The sequence below is a fragment of the Bos indicus x Bos taurus genome, chromosome 7 (assembly GCF_003369695.1).
Source record: "Bos indicus x Bos taurus breed Angus x Brahman F1 hybrid chromosome 7, Bos_hybrid_MaternalHap_v2.0, whole genome shotgun sequence".
Classification (NCBI taxonomy): Eukaryota; Metazoa; Chordata; class Mammalia; order Artiodactyla; family Bovidae; genus Bos; species Bos indicus x Bos taurus.
The window spans coordinates 81,503,391-81,521,514 of NC_040082.1; the positions used below are offsets into that span (position 1 = coordinate 81,503,391).

At 43.2% G+C, this 18,124-nt stretch overlaps 1 protein-coding gene across 3 annotated transcripts in view; it reads right to left on the reverse strand.

The window, feature by feature from the left end:
* Window positions 1-548: 548 nt before the first annotated feature.
* ZNF608 (zinc finger protein 608) overlaps window positions 549-18,124 on the reverse strand; it is a 108,755-nt gene continuing 91,179 nt past the window's right edge. For 2 of the 3 annotated variants that reach the window (XM_027547000.1, XM_027546997.1), the window contains 7 exons: window positions 11,274-11,361; window positions 8,325-10,767; window positions 6,278-6,695; window positions 5,534-5,706; window positions 4,021-4,174; window positions 2,101-2,182; window positions 549-1,542 (listed from right to left, as the gene is read on the reverse strand). In XM_027547000.1, the coding sequence (XP_027402801.1) occupies window positions 1,536-1,542; window positions 2,101-2,182; window positions 4,021-4,174; window positions 5,534-5,706; window positions 6,278-6,695; window positions 8,325-10,767; window positions 11,274-11,361 (3,365 nt within the window). In that variant the 3' untranslated portion in view covers window positions 549-1,535. The remainder of the gene's footprint in view (window positions 1,543-2,100; window positions 2,183-4,020; window positions 4,175-5,533; window positions 5,707-6,277; window positions 6,696-8,324; window positions 10,768-11,273; window positions 11,362-18,124) is intronic. The other variant, XM_027546999.1, reaches the window with a different exon arrangement.

Sequence of the window (18,124 nt, forward strand, 5' to 3'; positions counted from 1 at the left end):
TACTAGAAAGTGCAAACAGGAATTTTGTTCATGGCTGTAACCCAGCACCTGTACAGTGCCTGGGATAAGGTAGGTGCTCAGACAGAATTTGCTGAGAAGGAAGAGAGAAAGGGAAGGAGGGAAGCAAAGAAAGGAAAAAAAGTGAGGAAGCAGTTAATTCTGTATATTCAGCATAATGTATGCCAGTAAAACAATCTAATGACAAGTCAATCAAATGGCTAGCTGACTAACTTTTCATACATTATACCTACTGTGCACATATCCACAAGACTAACATCTTTGGAATTATCATTCCATACCACATAAACCTGAAATCTGTAGTGATACTACATTTCATGTTTAAAGTAAATACCCAATAAAGATACATATATGCACTGAATTAAATCCACTATTTGGCTGTTAAACTTGGGTATCATATAAGAAAAGTTAATATCTCTGTACTATATCTTAACACACTGGACCTTCATAGATATTAAGGAACTGTTCTTTGAAAATAAGAATTATTATCAGCCAGCTAGAAATAATATGAGACAGACAAGACGCCATTATATATATATATAAAAAAAAACCTTTTTAATTCTGATTGCCAAATTATTTAAGGCAGGTATAAAAAAGGAAAGCATTCAATATACATTTTACATAAAATAAACTAGATTACAGCATAAAACAAGTAACCAGGCAATGGCGTTAAAGTCTCTCTCTTCTAAAACTGGATAATTGTAAACATTAAAAAAACAAAAAAACAAAAAACTGCAGGACTATTCAAGTAATAGAACAATCACAGATGTCTCTGGTATGCAGGCTATTGGGTTATTTGCCATTCAAGATTATCAAAAATGACACCTCATTATTCACAGATGCTCATTATTTCCCCACTTTAATCTTTACATTATATACAACACAGTTTTTGTGGTACTGGCAACCCCATGCCTTCCAAAAGTATTTTCTCCACAATACACAAGTACAAACAGTGACTACAGGAACATTTTACACTGATGCATCTTAACAGGAGCCACCATATAGACATCTAAATTGTACCAAAGTGTCATCATCACAGTTAGCCTTTCTGAGGGGTTCATGGGAATTATATGAAGGATATGCAAGGTTCAGGCACACTGATACATAACATTATTTATTTACAATTGAAAAGCAAAAAAAAAAAAAAAAAGAAAGTAAGCAGCCTTCTGAGGCTAACACTTTCCAACTTGACAAATACATTTTTATCTCCTTTACTGAGTGGTTTGCGACTTGGCAGCAGACCCTGTGTGTGCGAGCCTGGTTACTGATACAAAAAGTAAAGAATATATATATATATATATATGTATATATACATATGTATACGTATATATATATAAAACAGAAGTTTAATTACAGCAACATTTGTTACTCTGTGATAAAATCTGTAATTTACAAAAATGAAATGACTGGTTTTTGCCTGCCATTAAGGCATTTCAAATTAACACCATGGAACTGATGTCTGTATAAGCGCTTCCCCATGTGATCCAGTCACATGACAACGTACATTTCCAATCTTGTTATTCTCTGCAAAAGAAAAGAAAACCTTAGCAAATGTTCCATCCACATTTGACACTGAGAATAAGAAAACTGTAAGACCAACAGACTTATTTTAATTCTGTTCAATTCAAGGAATTCAATCCCAGAGAAAGTGAATGAACACAAGGGTAATGATATACAACGTGAAAAATAAATTATTTTCCTTTTTAAAACAACTTGAGCAGTAACTGAAAATATCTAAGAAGAAACATCACTTTAGCACTATGACAGTAAATTCCTTCAGTTGCAACTTCATTTTTAAACAAAATAAAACAAAGGGAGTTAGAGTGAATTGTTTTAACAAGCATTGAAGACAACTTAAGAACTGTTAAAGAAACAGATCAGTTAATTACTAATGTACATTACAGCTATAAAAATGAGGTTCACAGTATAGAAGCTGCATCTGAAATACGGTGACATAGTAAGTACATTCACTACAACAATATCAAACCCTTAGGAGCTAAGGTTTTGGTCTAAAAAGCCTACACTTGTTTCCTCCCACCCATTACGACATCTCTATCTAGAAAGCTGATTCCAAATACGCACCTTCTTTGTGCAGGAAACATTCCCGATGCAGATGCCTGTGCAGCCACCTGCTGAGAGGCAACGAGGGCAGCAGAGGTCAGGCCTAATGGGGGAAAAATGCAGGGTTTCCGTGACTTTCAGAAAGGTTAAGAGTAGATGCAGGTCCAATGGTGAAAGGTTGCGGACCAGGGAGTAGCAATCTGGCCTTTGTAAACACACACACACACACACACACACACACACACACGAAATGTTTCATGTAGCAAGGACAGAATACAAACTGCTCAGTCTAACCAGAATCCATCTCTTCACTGAATACTCTGTGGTTTTCTTAATAGCTATTCAAAGAGAATACAGCATTCCATCTCTCTGGCTCTGCATGGTGCTAAATGGTTTGCACGCATTTCTGAATAGGAAGCCCAGGAGAAATAATAGGTACCAGGTAACAACAGGAATCAAAAGTCACAGTGAATTATAGGAGTGCCACGCTATTTGCTTAGAATACAATACTTTCATAATAACTTTTATCACTTTAACGTTTTCCCCAGTGACTGAACACAATGCATCCCATAAGGTACATGGAATCACTGAATTGAACTTAGAAACAGTCTTAACTTTCACCCTGCAAGAGCAGGGGAGCAGTAAGAGAATATAATAGATCCAAATGGCATGAAGTTGCCTAATAGGAAATTCTTTTAAATTCTATAGAAAACAATCATGGAAAAAAGATAGAGGAAATAAAAGTAAACCCTGAGGAAATGACTCCTTCTATGTTCTCTATGGTTTCTTTAACACCACTATTTGACACCAAGTAACATGGAATGAATAAATTAAAATGACCCTTTCACATTTGGACAGCACTTCCTACTTTTGGAAATACCTTCAAATGTATTATCTCGTATTCAGACAGCAGAGTAAGAAGGAACCTGGCAAACAGATACTTGTCCACAGTTCAATCTGTGCCCTTTCAAAATTCCTACGTGGAAGCCTTAACCCCCAAAGTGACTGTATTTGGACCTATACAGGAAGTAATTAAGGTTAAATGAGGTCCTAGGGGTAAGGCGCTGATCTTGAAGGATTAGTGTCCCTTAAGAAGAGATAGTAACTCTCTTCCCCCCACCTCCTGGTCCCCCAAGAAGTCACAGGAACACATAAGCAAGATGGTGACCATCTACAAGCCAAGAGGAGAGCTCTCTCACCAGAAATCAACCATGCTGGCACCCTGGTATCAGACTATCAGCCTCCAGAACTATGAGGAAATACATTTCTGTCGTTTAAAGCCATAAAGACTATGGTATTCTGTTACTAAGGTCTTAGCAAGTGCTCTACTGGTAAAGATATTGCCCCTCCCTGCCCAGGCCATGAGCTGACAGAGCTAGGACAATCTGCTAAAACACCACGAACTGTCTGTGGTTCCTCATGTCAGTGCTATGGCTTTTAAAAATGTTTCTCCTCTTTACTCCAGGTTTCAATAGCAAAGGGCTGGAAGTCTCAGGATTAGGTTATAAAGAGTGTTGACCCTGACCGCATGACTCCCTTTACTTCCTTGGGAAAAGGAGCAACTTGGAGGCCTGAAGAGATCAAGGGAAGTCATTTCACCAAAGCCTCCCACCATCCCTCCCTGTCTTCTACACTTTTCCTGAAGCAGCTATCTGATCTTCTGATTGTTATATCTGGTGCCCCAGACACTGCCCACCACCAATAACATCAATAAGTGACAATTATTAAGTGGTAGCCACTTCACGTCTCATCAAAACACACAGAGATGTGGGAATACCCTTAGCTGTGTCCCAAGGATATACCAGGAAAGAAGTGTTAAAATTCCACCCCAGAGCTAATTAACTCAAAGCTCAACCTTTTCATTTGAAGAGAAAGGCAGTTTTGGAAACTGTTTTTTCAAAGCAGGATGAATAAAGGCACAAGGAGAATGGAGCTGCTGACCTTGGAAAGGGTCGTACTGCCCAGGGATGAGTGGGTACCCCATGCCCACGTGGGTGTGGTGGTGAGTATGCAGGTGCCGCTGGCCAAAGGGGGAGTGGCGGTCCCGCTCCCTCTCAGCTTCCCGCTCCCGCTCAGCTGAGGCCTTTTCCACAGGCTGCAAAAGAAAAGACAGAGATTCCCCCCCTTAATCCTTTGAGCAACAATTTGGAGGGGCGTAGTAAACCTCCTTGGTCCCTTCAGCAGTGGGTACTCCTAATATTAAACAAGTAAATACACAGACTCTTAGAAATTCTTTATTAATGGTAAATCATTTCAAAAGACATGCATTTCAACTGGAATGAAGCCAACACTATAGTCCTGCTCTGAGCCAAAGCAATATCAACATTTTCCTCAAATGAGTGAAATAAGAGGACTTCTCTATTCCCATTCATAATTGCAGGTTTAGAATTGACCCAATTTCTTTCTAAAAACAAGTTTCACATAGGGATGAAGGAGAAGAAGGTGTTGCAGAGACTTCTTTAAGGTCAAGTTTTCTGATGACTATTCTATTTTAACTACATTTTCTGAGGAGAATGTATCTCACAATTTTAAACCTATCTTTATATTGAGCTCCATTGAGAACATACATCCTAATATTATATATTACATCAATATCAAGCGCATGAAACCATTGCCCTGTGCCTCTGGAAGAATTCCAAAATCTTTCCATCTTTGAACACTCAGAGAAGTTCCAGTCCTCTAAAATCATAATTTGACTGAGGATCCTGTGTTTCTGAGACATTTTTTACTCATTTGAACTTAATCAGCCTTTCACTAAAGCTCTTTTTCTTACTTGAAAAAAAAACTTTATACTAGGAGTGCTCACAGTTAAAAGATGCATAAATCATTTTCTTTTAAGCTTCTTTTGAGTTTCAGGACACACGCAGATACACATCACAAAGCCTATATTTAATCTTTCCAACCTTCTTTTTTCTAGACCCAAACTACCACATCCTTTGTATTTTCTCTCTTCCCAATAGTCTCTGGGACTTTCTTTGCAGGGGGTAGGGAAGCAGAGCCATCTTTCACAAAGACATATGTCTGAATCACCTTAGCAGAGTTACAGGGATGTGTGGAGGAGTCAATGTCGAAGCACAATGGATGCAGTCAACACTCTTTAGCCAAGCGGCTCAGCAGCACATGAGTGCATCAGAAGTATTCTGCACCGAAGGTTGGTTCCTATGAATTTCAATGTCTGGCTGACTAGCATCCTCCTGGGTAAGCAAGGTAACAGATTTTCCAACAGAAGAGGCTGCTACTACCATACATGCTTTAACATTTTTTCCCCTCGTGTGTGAAAGCATCTTATTTTAAACGTGCCATTCTTTCCTTATTAGGAAACAACACAAAACAAAACAGCATTCTTAAATCACAGCTGGGTTCCAAAGCCATTTATATTTCAAGACTGTTCTCTCGCTTGTCCCCTTTCCCCTTAAAACACAGTGCTTTTAAGTGACAACAAAAGGAAGCTTACAGCAGGAGACTTGCTGCGGTATTGGTTGGCATGCTGCTGGAGCAAATCCAGTGCTTTCGATTCAGTGGCTGTTTTCGTGTTGATGCTAGGGCTGGTATTGACTTTCTCTGCCTCTTCTCTCCCTGACATCTTCCCATAAACAGGATAATGAAATCCTGGAGAGAGATAGGCCCCTGCAGACATACAACAAATGCCACATCAAGTTACGAACGACATCTTTAAACAAAAACAACAAACCATTTGGGTTACATGAATTTGGGATAAGAGTCGGAGATCTTAAAATAGGGAATATTCCATTAAGAATGCGCTATATCGTCTTTAAACTGTATCGAGGTTCTCCGATTCTCTTCTCCCAGTTAACCCATCCTGATGATCAGAGGTTCTAAAAGAGAACGAGCTTACAGCCATTTCATCTGTTTACATGTGCAATTAAGACAAAAGAACAATAACTGTAATGATTATGACAGTAAGTGTTCAGAATGTATTCCTAGGCAATAAAATATCTGTCAGTCTCATAGCTACAGCAGACCATCAGATCCTATGGAAACTACAGCTAGTTTGACATTTCATCTAAAAACAAATCTGCCATTAATTCCATTTCACCTTAGGGACGTCTTTAAATAGCATTAAAAACAAGCCACACAATGTCACTCTTGAAGCCTCTAATTTATCCAGAGTTTTAAAACAGCTAGTACTTGAACACAGCCTCTTCCCTCCAATACAGTGAGAACCCATGACACGTACCAGGGTAACTGTGCATTAGGACGGGAGAAACAGCCCGGTATGCAGGGTGGCTGGGGTCATACATCTGCGGGTAAGGATAAGCATGCAAGTACTGTATGTAGGACTGATGCTGACTCATGGGTGAGGAGACAGCCACTCTGGTTCCCCGAGAGTCCTTCCAGTTCACGGGAGTCTTCCGATCATCGTTTTTCAGTTTGCCCTCATCCAAGGACTGAGAATCAGGACGTTTGGCCTCTTTGGGCTCCTCTTTGATGCTTGTTAATGATACAGGAAGGCTGGGCACACCACTCTCTTTGTTGGGGGTTTTTCTGGGACTATCCTCTTTTAATTTCTTTTCTCTATCAAGTTCTTCTGACTTTTGTGGATCCAAGTATTTGGGTTGGTATACATAATGATGCCATGTCCTTGTATCTGGATCCTGGTTTTGGAAAAAAGACTTATTAAAATAAAATTAACATTTTTAAGAAAAACTCATTCATCACCATGAAAGCACTATTACTTCTAATACTGAGGTAACATTTATTTATACGCTTACACTGTGAGCTTTACTGCCTCCTCTTACGAAGGAATGATGTCTAAGGCTGGCATGATTAATAATCTCTTTTACAGAAGACAAAAGCAAAGCTCTTAAAGCTCAAGTAATATCAGGGTCACAATGCTGCCCAGTTTGTGGAGCTGGGCTTCAAAACTTAGCTTGGCTGGAATTCAGAGCTGGGGTGTTAATGTTAATTCTTAACATTAAATAACACCCTCAGACATACTCAATCTAACTCTCGTTTTTCCCTCCTATCTTACATAGGTAAAAAGAATATAAAAAACTCAAGCTGATAATATTAAGTTTTACCTACTGTTTAAGTTTTAATATAGCTTAAGTAATTGTATCAATTAACATCATTTAGAGGGGGAAACTCTTGGTTTCCTAATACACTTTCTTCATCTACTGTAGCCAAGGCTGAATAGAAACCAGATCGGTTCATTAATCCAAACAAAATTAAAAATGAACACCACACATTATGGCTTTACTATAGTAAACAAAGGCATCCATAACATGCACCCCCCGCCCCTCCAATTGCACAGTTCTAATGCAGCCCTATGGTGTCACAGCCTGATTCGACTCCAGAAGCGGAGAAACTGAGGGCCTTTAAAATGACCTTTGTGGCTCCCCTGCAACCCATCCCATTCACGCTACAAACCCACTGGGTGCTTAGGGGCAGAAAAGCATGAAGAAAGGATTCTGTTGCTCTGGTTCACTGCGGACCTCTATATGCCCCCTCTAAGTGAGGGCTGGGGTGCCGGGAAATACCAGAATTAATACTTCTGGGACTACAGTTGAGTCAGGATGTCTGAATCGTGACAGAAAATGCTAGCACATGTGTGGTTTCACGGTGACCGATTTTCAGGTGTCGGCACATTTCACCTCAAGCTGGCCGACCGCGGGGCTCTGGGATGACTGCCCGAGGCCCATCCCCCTAGCTCCTCACTCCTCACAAGCGAGAGGCACTGAACCCTGCTTTGAGGCCCTTCATGTAGCGCAAAAAACAGAAGTCTAGACGCCTCAAGACACTCCAAGTTTCATAAAAAAGATAAGTAGGAAATGTGAATTTAAGGACCCTGTCTTAATATCCCCAGAAGATGCCAAAATAAATTTGGAAATGTAAAAGAACAAATTATTTGAGTTCTCAGACTCAGAATCTTGGAGTTAGAGGGACCTCAGCCACCACAGGGTAGAATTCCCTCACTCTGGACTCAGTAAGACAATAAGGGACTTCATCAGAGTCAGTCAGTGGCAGGGAACATGAATCTGCAAAGCACATAGCCAAGATTCTTTTTACTACACAACATGACAAGGAAATAGTGAGCAATGTACATTTCAGAGGTACACAAGAAATCCTGAGAGAATCACTTAAAACACTTTTCAAGAGAAGAGAAATCCAGCCTAAGGAACCCTTGGTTGATTTCCTGTGAAGAAGTCTAACCAGATCAAGACCAGCCATGTACAAGTCTCAGGCTGCTCTCTCCCTATGGGGGCCACGCTCCCCAATCTTACTTGTTTAAATCTCGAGGTTGGGTCTACACCTGTCTGCTTCATAGAGTCCATGACAGATTTCATTTCTACAGCCTCCTTAATAAGCTGGTGGTTTTCCATCTGCTTAGCTTTGAAGCTGTCGGCCTGAAGCTGCTGCTGGTGACTGGAGAGAAGCTGCGATTTACCTGTCTCCTCAGTTTTATTAGGCACTGACGGCCCTAGTTTAGAATGGTTTTTGTTAGGCTCTGGAGTAGAGGGAGCTTTTGAGACTGTGGCCGATGGCATGTTTTTCTGTTTACTGTCCTCCTTGCCCAGCTCTTTCAAAGGGAGTTCGTTTTTCCTTTCACAGTCTCCTCTCCCAGTTTGGGCCATTTTCTGCTCTGCCAGCCTCTGGTCCTCATAGTACTTCTCATACTGCTGCCTATAGGCAGGGCTGGTGGCCATCAGAGACTTCTGGTCCATATAGAGCCCGTAGGCATACTGGCCGTAAAACAGTGACTGAGCCAGGGCCGGGTGTCTCTGGGTGATCACCGACTGGTGCTGAGGCTGTAAGGATGCAGGGTTATGGTCCACTTTCTTAGCCTCGAGCTGCTCTGCTTTGTCTTTCTTATCCGCCTCTTCCTCAGACTCCTTCTTGATCTTCATTCCCTGTGTGCTCCCGCCATTCCCAGCTACAGAGGCGCCCATTTGCCCAGGGTGCATGTAACTGGGAGAATAATAAGGATCGTAGCCATGGTAATAGGGAGAGTGGGACTCTTTCATCTGAGATGACTGTGCTGTCGTTGAAGAATGTCCTTTCACAGAGCCATCCTTACTAGAGAGTATATCTGATGGGGAACTGGTCTTCGACCTCACGCCCTCTGACCTGCTGTCAGAACCACCGTCATCAGCAGCATCGGAGATGTCTGAGTAGGCGGGGCTGCTCGTCTTGGCCGCAGAACTCTCGGCCCCGTTCTGGGTCAGCACGTGCAGCGGGGCCATGGGCGCCTGTCCATTCACCAAAGTGCTGCACTCCATCCTTGAGGCACTCCCGATGGAAGGGCTGGGAGCGTTGTCTGTAAAAGTGTAAACCTTATCAGCCTCGGCTTTGATACTAGCCATCCGACTCTCTTGAGACTCGGACAGTCCATTTGCCAGCCCTTCATTCTTGCTGAGATGGTCCTTTAAAAAATGTCCGGATAAATCTTTCCCAGTCCCCTTGGCATCCTCGAGTTTGCCCAGCTTTGCATCCATTTTCGGGCTCCCCGTCTCTTTCCCTTCTTTGTCCTTCAGCTTTCGCTTCTCCTTTTTCTTTTTGTCCTTGAGTGACACGAGGGCTGGGTTCACGGTGATGGGCTCCCCCATAATTGTGGGCTTTGGCTGAATGGGTTTTAACGGAGGACTCTTTGGTGTGGCCTGAACAACTGTGGTCAGTCCGGGTATGGTCCCCGTAGTGGTGCTTGGAAAGGCTGCAGTGGGAATAGCGATTAGCTGCGGGGGTGTGGGAGCCGGGGCAGGAGCAATGGGCCGGGCAGTTTTAAGTTTAGAGAGGTTTTTGTCCATTTTGCAATTGTTGGCTTTTTTGCCCTTTTCTTTCTCTCCCAAGGTTTTCTTGTCAATTAATCCTTCTGCTTCCAGTTTGGGCATTTCCACAGTCAAACTGCCATCCACTGCTGAGCAGCTGTCTAAGGTGGCTGTCATGTTGGAGATGACTGGAAGATTATTGAGGTCATTGTTAAGACCCTTCTTTTTGCCAGAATTCTTCCCAGCCTTCGCTCCAATAACAGAACCTGGGCCATTGCTCAGGAGCTCTCTCTTTCCCTTGGGGGTGCCGGGGGGGTTCCCTGAGCCAGGGGACACTGGCGCCTTCACCTGCTCGTAAGTTGATACACTTGTGCTTGGCTCGCTGCATTCCAGCGCCACATTGCTCAAGGCCTCCTCGCAGTCTGAGATCTTGTCCTCACTATCTGGTTCGAACTCCAGCTTGTTCTCTGGGTCTAAGTGGGCATGAGCCTGGTGGTACCTGAGGCCGTTGATGTGCTTGTACTTTTTGTTGCAGTTTGGGTGGGGACAATCAATCAACACGGGAGAAGAACAGCCCTGGTCCAAAAAAGTCGTCTCTGGTTTCCCTTGAGGGGTGGTGGGAGTGCTTCTGGAATTTGTGCGGACACGCTTCCCGGGCTTACTGTCCTCGGAGCTGGAGTTCAGGTCTAGCTCCATCGGAGGCTTGTTTTTCCTTTTGTTGGTGGAGGAGGGGCTGGCTTTGATGTCCTCAGCAGCACAATTCGGGGGTGTCCTCCGCCCGCTGGCGTTGAGGCTGCCCCGCCTCCCCTTCCCATTGGCCCCGCCTCTGTTCTTGTTCTGCAGCCCTCTGGACTCTGTGAAGCTGGCCTCCGAGCCCGGGGCAGCTGCGGTAGACCTCGCCCTTTTCCCTCGGCCTCGGCCCCCTCTCATCTCCAGGTCGCTGGTTGGTGACTCGCAGAACCTAGGGAAGCAAGTAACAGCCGTCAAAATGGGCATTTCCAAAGGAGCCAGGTGAAATCATGAGGCATGCAATGTGGTAAAGAGCAGTCAACACCCCAGCAGCTTGACGGCTGGGCCCAGATGAGGAAAAGACACCCAATTCTTCCACTGACAATTTCAATACCTAGGACAGATCAGGCTACCAATGGCTTATGTTCTTCCTCAGAAAACCAGCTCAGCTAGCTAAGCTTCCAATGCAGTTCAAATTCCCGTGTTGACAAAAAGAAAACAAAGGAGATAGAGGAGGGGCAGGAAGTAGCGATCACCCTAAAAACAAGCAATGTGGCATCTGCATTTTATTGTGTTCAACCCTGAATTGCTCATTGCTCTTTTGCTTGGTTTCAATTACAACCTGCCTTTCAAGTATTATTAGTCTCTCTCTGTAGTTTCCTTGCACAGAGAAGGAGAGGGGAAGACGAGGGAGGAGGAGAGAAAGACAGAGGCTGAAATCAAAGGCCCTGTGCCTACCTGGGAGGGGCCCAGTCGTGCTTGGTGCAGTCCAGTAAGGTCCCTACGTAAGTCTTGTTCCTCCACGTGACATTGACCACTAGGACACCTGCAGGAGTGGGGAGTGAAGAAGGACCAAGGTTAGCACAAATTACCCTATTTCCAGTTCATTTATTATTACTCTTCTTTTTACCAGCAGAGCTCTATTCTCATTTGCTTTCAAAAGCTGTGGTTTGCATTCTTCCTCTTTCTGGTTTCAGTGACCTCAAGCAAAAACCCACAGGAAATTGTGTGTGTGTGTGTGTGTGCGCGTGTGTTCATGAGCATACTTGTGTGGTACAAAAGGGTAAGGCTGTGTGTGAGAGGGTAATCAAGATACTGCTGACAGAAGGAAATGGTTTTTGCCATGTCCTGCTGTAAAACAGCAACACTCACCTCTTAATTTTTCTATTATTACACATAATTGCTTTCGTTTGGCAAGCAGCCAACAAAAACTAAGCGCCAGTTACCAGTGCTTAAAACAGAAAGTGACTGAAAGGAATCGGTTTTGTTTCCAATTCAACAAAATAAAATAATGGTGATTTTTATTTAGGGAAAAAAATGATGTGCATGCAAGAGGGAGCTTGGAGTTCAGATAGGAGACAATCAGCTATGATTTATTTTTCCTAATCCTCTCCTCTCTGGCTTTGTGAGACAAGAATTAGCCTTAGTATGGTATCTATTTCACTGTTTGGTCTTGTTTCATATTAAGGACTCCTAAAATAGCCCTCTTAAGAAAATGTATGTACACAATAGGTTTGCTCTTGGGGTTATCTTTAGAATCAACTTTAGTAAGCATTTGCCACGGAGGATAAGGAAAAAAAAAAAAAACAAACCCTCAAAACCAACACACTTGTTTCCTGCAAGCCATTCTGCTTTTCCCAACTGCTCTGCAGACAATTTAATTTAGCACTGCATCTGTGAATTACTAACTTAAGTGCACTTAGTATACCAAATGTCAGAGGGAAACAAAATATAACATCCTCTTTATTTCTCCAGAGGACAAGTGCCTTAAAAAAAAAAAAAAAAAAAAAAACTCATTTCTTTAAAAGCACACATTAAAAGGAGGTAGATTTTGCTTTTGAGACATATATAAACTATTAGGGTAAAGAAATAAAGTAAGTGTGTCTTAGTTTCTATAAACCACCAGTCTTCCTTCTTCCTTGGAAACACCAAGAGACAATACTCAAAGTCTATTTCTAGCTGGTTTACACACTTGCTCACTGCCATTTGAATTCTGCAGAGAACTTGTATTGAACTCCTTTGTGGTAAGGGACACCTCTCAAGGTAAGACTCATTTCCTTGGGAATGTCTTTAATAGCAGGTAAAATGTTTGGATAGTTGGGACTCAAGTAGTGGGGAAGAAAGGATTTCTTTCAAAAGTCCCAAAAAGAGATTTAAAAATTGTTTCCCATATGGTCTGTGTTACTATTACTTAGGTGACAGCTGAATTTACTCACTGTATCAATGGAGGTGGTGGGAGGCGGGGGAATTACATGAAGGAAAGTAAGCATTTCCTCAAATCATAGTTGATTCCATTCTAATTCCTTCACAGGAAAAAAAAAAAACCACACTCAAGTCATTGAGTATAAAAATGCTTATTGAGATGAGAGTCAATGGTAATTAGGCATTTGGTAAAAATGTGCACAAGACAGAACAATTGGAGGAAAGGATTCTTTATGAGCACAACCCTTCAGGAAAAGGGAGGGGGTGGAGACAAGGCGAAGGGGAAGACTGCTTTTCTCATCATCTGCTCTCTGGGGCACTGTGTGTGGTGTCAAAGACCTTTGCAGCTGCTTAAAATTCTTTAGCATGTCAGCTATATTTACAGTGCAGGAATATATCTGTATTGCCAGAAGGTTACTGCATTTTAGCTTTAGATGCAATAGGCTGAATCACTGCGTTCCTGAGTCCCTGATGTAGCACAAATGTATAATTAAAATTGCTTGAAAGGAAACATGAAAGAAACAACAAACCCTCCATTCTTACAGTAATAAAATTAAAAACAGGAAAAGTCTGCACAGACACTTAACATTTGTCTGCAGTGAAAGGCTTTTGTTATTGCTTTTCCCCTAAGGGTTTCGCGTTTCCAGCAAATGCTGGCCGTGGATTGGCCGGCGCCTGCTGGGAACGCCAGCGTCTGATTGGCTGAGCCAAGGGCGGCCGCCCGGAGCAAAGGCTGGGGATAAAGAAGTATCGCCAGGGGAAGAGGAGGCGGCCCGGCTGCCGCAGCGGTGGACCGTCCACGAGGCCGGGGCACGCTCCCCAAGCCGGGGTTCTCTTGGGGACAGCGGGCTGCCCAGCTCCATAAATCAATGCGGGCTGGTCCGTGTGATGAAAGGCTACTGTCCACGTGACCGCGCTGAGTTTCCCACCACGACCCACGCAGAGATGCTCCACGAAGCACACCAGCCTGCACACCACCCTCAGCATCGAATTCCTGGTCTTGGAACAGGACAAAGGGAAACCTGGGAGCCGGAGAGGACGGGACCCCAATATGCAGCAGTTAATCACTGAGTATGTGGGGTTATCGGGTGAAGCTATCAGAGGCGAAACAACTTCCACACTGCAAAACTATTCCCATCGCCTGATACTATTTCTAGACGCCACACTTATCTAAGTACAAGTAACAATCACCATTATTAGCACTTGGTGGGAATAAAATTCTTTTTAAAAAATGTCCATTTTCAACCTAAAAGGGCCTCAATAAGTTAGGCTAATTTTCCTAGAATCCCTCCATATTTTAAAAGATGCTCAAATAAATGCTCTAATCCCAGGAAGATCTGAATAGTTTCTCTAATTAAATGCGTGTGTTTGGTCTACTTTTCCCTTATATGCACAATCCACTTCACAATGTCATGGAATATTTATGTCAGCCTAGAATTCATGTGCGGAATACAGGCATGCACATGTTTATGCAGCCCAATCTGCTCTGCATGGGAATGAGGGCTTAAGGAACGCTTCTCATATAAACTACAAAGCGTACTGTTTCTTTGTCAGGAAGTCTATGTTCAGACAACATCCTATTGTGAGCGGCCAAGTACATAGGTAGTGTTGAGCTCTAAAAAAGCATATAAAGGACTTATCTTTTTGAAGTCACCACATCTTGAACACTTTCTAACCCGTGGTGATACAAAACAGACTATACTTTTGTGAAAAAGAGTCCTTTTAAAAGTTCAAATTTTAGAAATCTGGGTATGGTTATTTTTCTCACATAAACTAAAAATAAATGTACATTTATTCCAAAAGAATTAATTTTTACTGCACATTTATTCTTTCAAACATCTTGCCAATTTGTCAGGTGCTGGGGACACTGTACAAGTCCTTTCCATCTTTCTCATCTCAAGTATCCCACTAGATTGATCATCTTCCCTTCCTACCCACATAGGGCTTCTTTGGTGGCTCAGATGTAAACAATCTGCCTGCAATGCAGGAGACCTGGGTTCAATCCCTGGGTTGGAAAGATCCCCTGGAGAAGGGAATGGCTACAACTCCACTATTCTTGCCTGGAGAATCCCATAGACAGAGGAACCTGGTTGGGCTACAGTCCACGGAGTCCCAACGAGTTGGACACAACTGAGCAGCTAACACTTTCACTTTTCCCACCCACAGACTGGGCATGGGTTTTCCTCAAAATGCTAATAATGCCTGCCCTGTAATACTTTATATTTGAAAAATATCTTAAGATTACTACCAGTGAAGAAAAAATAAAGCTGAAAAGAGCAATTGGTGGTTTGGGTGTGCTTCCCACATAGAGTTTTCTTCCTTGTATTAAGGGTATGTCTTAGATCCTAATGCACAATCTAAGCTGCCGCCCTCACAAAGCATTACCACTACAAGACACTTAAATAAGAAGGTGATCTGCGTTCTATAACATGAGCCCCTTCCCTATCTCTACAAGCCAAAAGAGCCCTGAGGTCCCATAAGGATTCAACATTCATGGCGTTCTATTATCTCCTCTTGTCAACACTTAGCAGTTAAGTGATCCCAGAGAGATGGTCAGGCCCATTAAGCATTTATTGTACATCTACAGGGTATATACAACACTAGGAATATATTTCGGAGAAGGCAATGGCACCCCACTCCAGTACTCTTGCCTGGAAAATCCCATGGATGGAGGAGCCTGGTAGGCTGCAGTCCATGGATCGCTAGGAGTTGGACACCACTGAGCAACTTCACTTTCACTTTTCACTTTCATGCATTGGAGAAGGCAATGGCAACCCACTCCAGTGTTCTTGCCTTGAGAATCCCAGGGATGGGGGAGGCTGGTGGGCTGCCATCTACGGGGTCGCAGAGAGTCGGACACGACTGAAGCGACTTAGCAGCAGCAGCAGCAGCAGGAATCTATTTAGTGCTATGGAATCAGCTATAGATTGCCTGTAACTCCATCCAGACTTTACACTTCTAAAAGTCTGCAAACAGAACATAAGCATACCTGCTATTCCAGAAGTGGAAGTATAGTTAGCATATTACCCATACTAGAAAGTAAGTCCCTTAACCCATCTTATTTAACTAGACCCAGCATGAGACTTTCACAGTAACTGCCCTGCCTAAAGTTCCTGTTCAGAGAGAAGTCTTAGGCAACCAGGCTCCTAGCCCAGTAATCCTAACCCTGGCCTCATCTGACTGCTCTAGGTAACCGAAGCAGAGATAACTAAACAAGACTTGCTTTGGGCATCTGAGCTAATGATATGGAAAGGGAAGTTGATAAGAGTAGAAACCTATAGGTCACAAGGTACTGAAGGGTGAAAGGTCAATGGGTGGAACAAGGCCTCATATTTGTGGGTCCCTTTTCCCTCGTGCTTCAACTCTAAAGGGGCAGGGGATAGGGGTTGGAGAAGCTCTCACTGGTATCTAGGACTGTTCCATTATTTTTTAGTCATCTTGTTAGAAAGACGCTCCTGATTCTGAACTAAAATCTGTCTTTGAACACCTAGGTTCTGGCTGTGCCTTCTGATACCCTAGAGACAGTCCCCTTGACAGCCTTTCACCCACACAAGGACAATGACCATGTCAACACTCCCTTCACCTCGTGTTGTCCTCTTTTTTTCCCTCCAGCATAAACGAGTTTCTTCAATCATTCTTGATACCACATTTTTAACTGCCCTGGGGCGGGGGGCGGTGGGCGTAAAAAATAAAACTTTCGATGGACTCACCCAAATTCCCAAAGCAAGTTAAGGCTTCTAATAAATTAGAACCAGAGACTGGGCTTCCCAGGTAGGGCTAGTGGTAAGGAACCCACTTGCCAATGCAAGAGACATAAAAGACACAGGTTCGATTCTTACGTTGAGAAGATCCCCTGGAAAAGGGCATGGCAATCCACTCTAGGAGAATCCCATGGACAGAGGAGCCTGGCTACAGTTCACAGGGTCGCAAAGAGTCCGACACTACTGATGTGACTTAACACACAGAGACCAAGTCTGACGTTCACTCTTTCATGAATTTTCTCCAGACACAAAGACTTTGTACATCATTAAAAAATGGCTACTTCCTCCTGGGTCCCCACTGCATTCCATCCAAACGCTCTCCCCAGTGGAGGCCCCCAGAATCCATGCTTTCCCTCTGTGTCCACAGCTAGCAGCTTTTTCAGCCTCCCTGTGGGTTAGATAGGGCCCTGTCCCTCAGTTCTGTAAAAGGCAAATGAACTGATAGGTGCCACTGCCAGGATTAGCCCAGAAGAATCTCCCACGCACATTCCTCTGATTTCTTCACCTTCCTGGCTGGCTGGGACAGAGACCACGGTGACTCTGAAAGTCACAAGAGGATGGTAGAGTCTGCTTTAGCCAGGAGCCTAAGACAAAGAGAGCCCCCATCCAATAGGAACACTGAATTCAGTCCACGCTGGATGAGCAGCAAATAAACTCTTACTGTTTGAATACTGCTGAGACTGTTTTAACTTAAACTACATGGTCCCTTTAACAACTTACTCCACTCATATACACAAGAGGCCTGTCTCTTCCAACCAGACTCCATTCCTTGAAAACAGGAGCAGTGTCCTGCACCTACCGTACCCATGGGCACAGTGCCCAGCACGTGGAGGGAGTTCATGCAACTCCCAGAGACTACTACACGATGACTGAAGAAAATCTAGATCTGAATGCTGCTGCTGCTGAGTCGCTTCAGTCGTGTCCGACTCTGTGCGACCCCATAGACGGCAGCCCTCCAGGCTCCCCCGTCCCTGGGATTCTCCAGGCAAGGACACTACCCAGTGTGTTCTTTTCAGGATTACATACTTTTTCAATAAGCATCGTCTTCCACTAGTTTAAAGATGATGGGAACGCTCTGTGGAGAGATTTTGCTCTGAAGATGTTATAAATACGGTTTATGAATTACTGTTTCTGGTGATTTGTGAAGATGTTTCCTCAAGAACTGGGCAAATGCCTGATTTCCCAGTGGATCAGCCAAACTCTGTTTATATTACAATTTAAAGACTCTTGCAGAGTCTTTAAAGTGCCTCATCCCTGGGACAGAAGTCTTTGCCAAGCAGTGCAAATGCCAAATTTGGTCTCTGACATCGTTTCTTGGCCCTCTTATTCAGACTGCCACATCTGGACGACCAGGGTGTGTGCTTGTGCAGGAAACGGAAACGTCACTGCAATAATACCAAAATGGAACCCGTTTATGGCACCATCTTTTTAAGTTTATACATTTCTTTGCTTCTGTGTGTGTATGTATATGTGTGTGTGTGCATATATGTGTTTTTTTCTCCCCTAGGAGAAAACATGAGTGATAATAAATATGTCACAATATGCTGTTTCCTAAGTACAGAATAAAGTTCATATATTCAGGATATCACATAACTCTTTTTAGACAGCGTGACTACTGTACAAGGT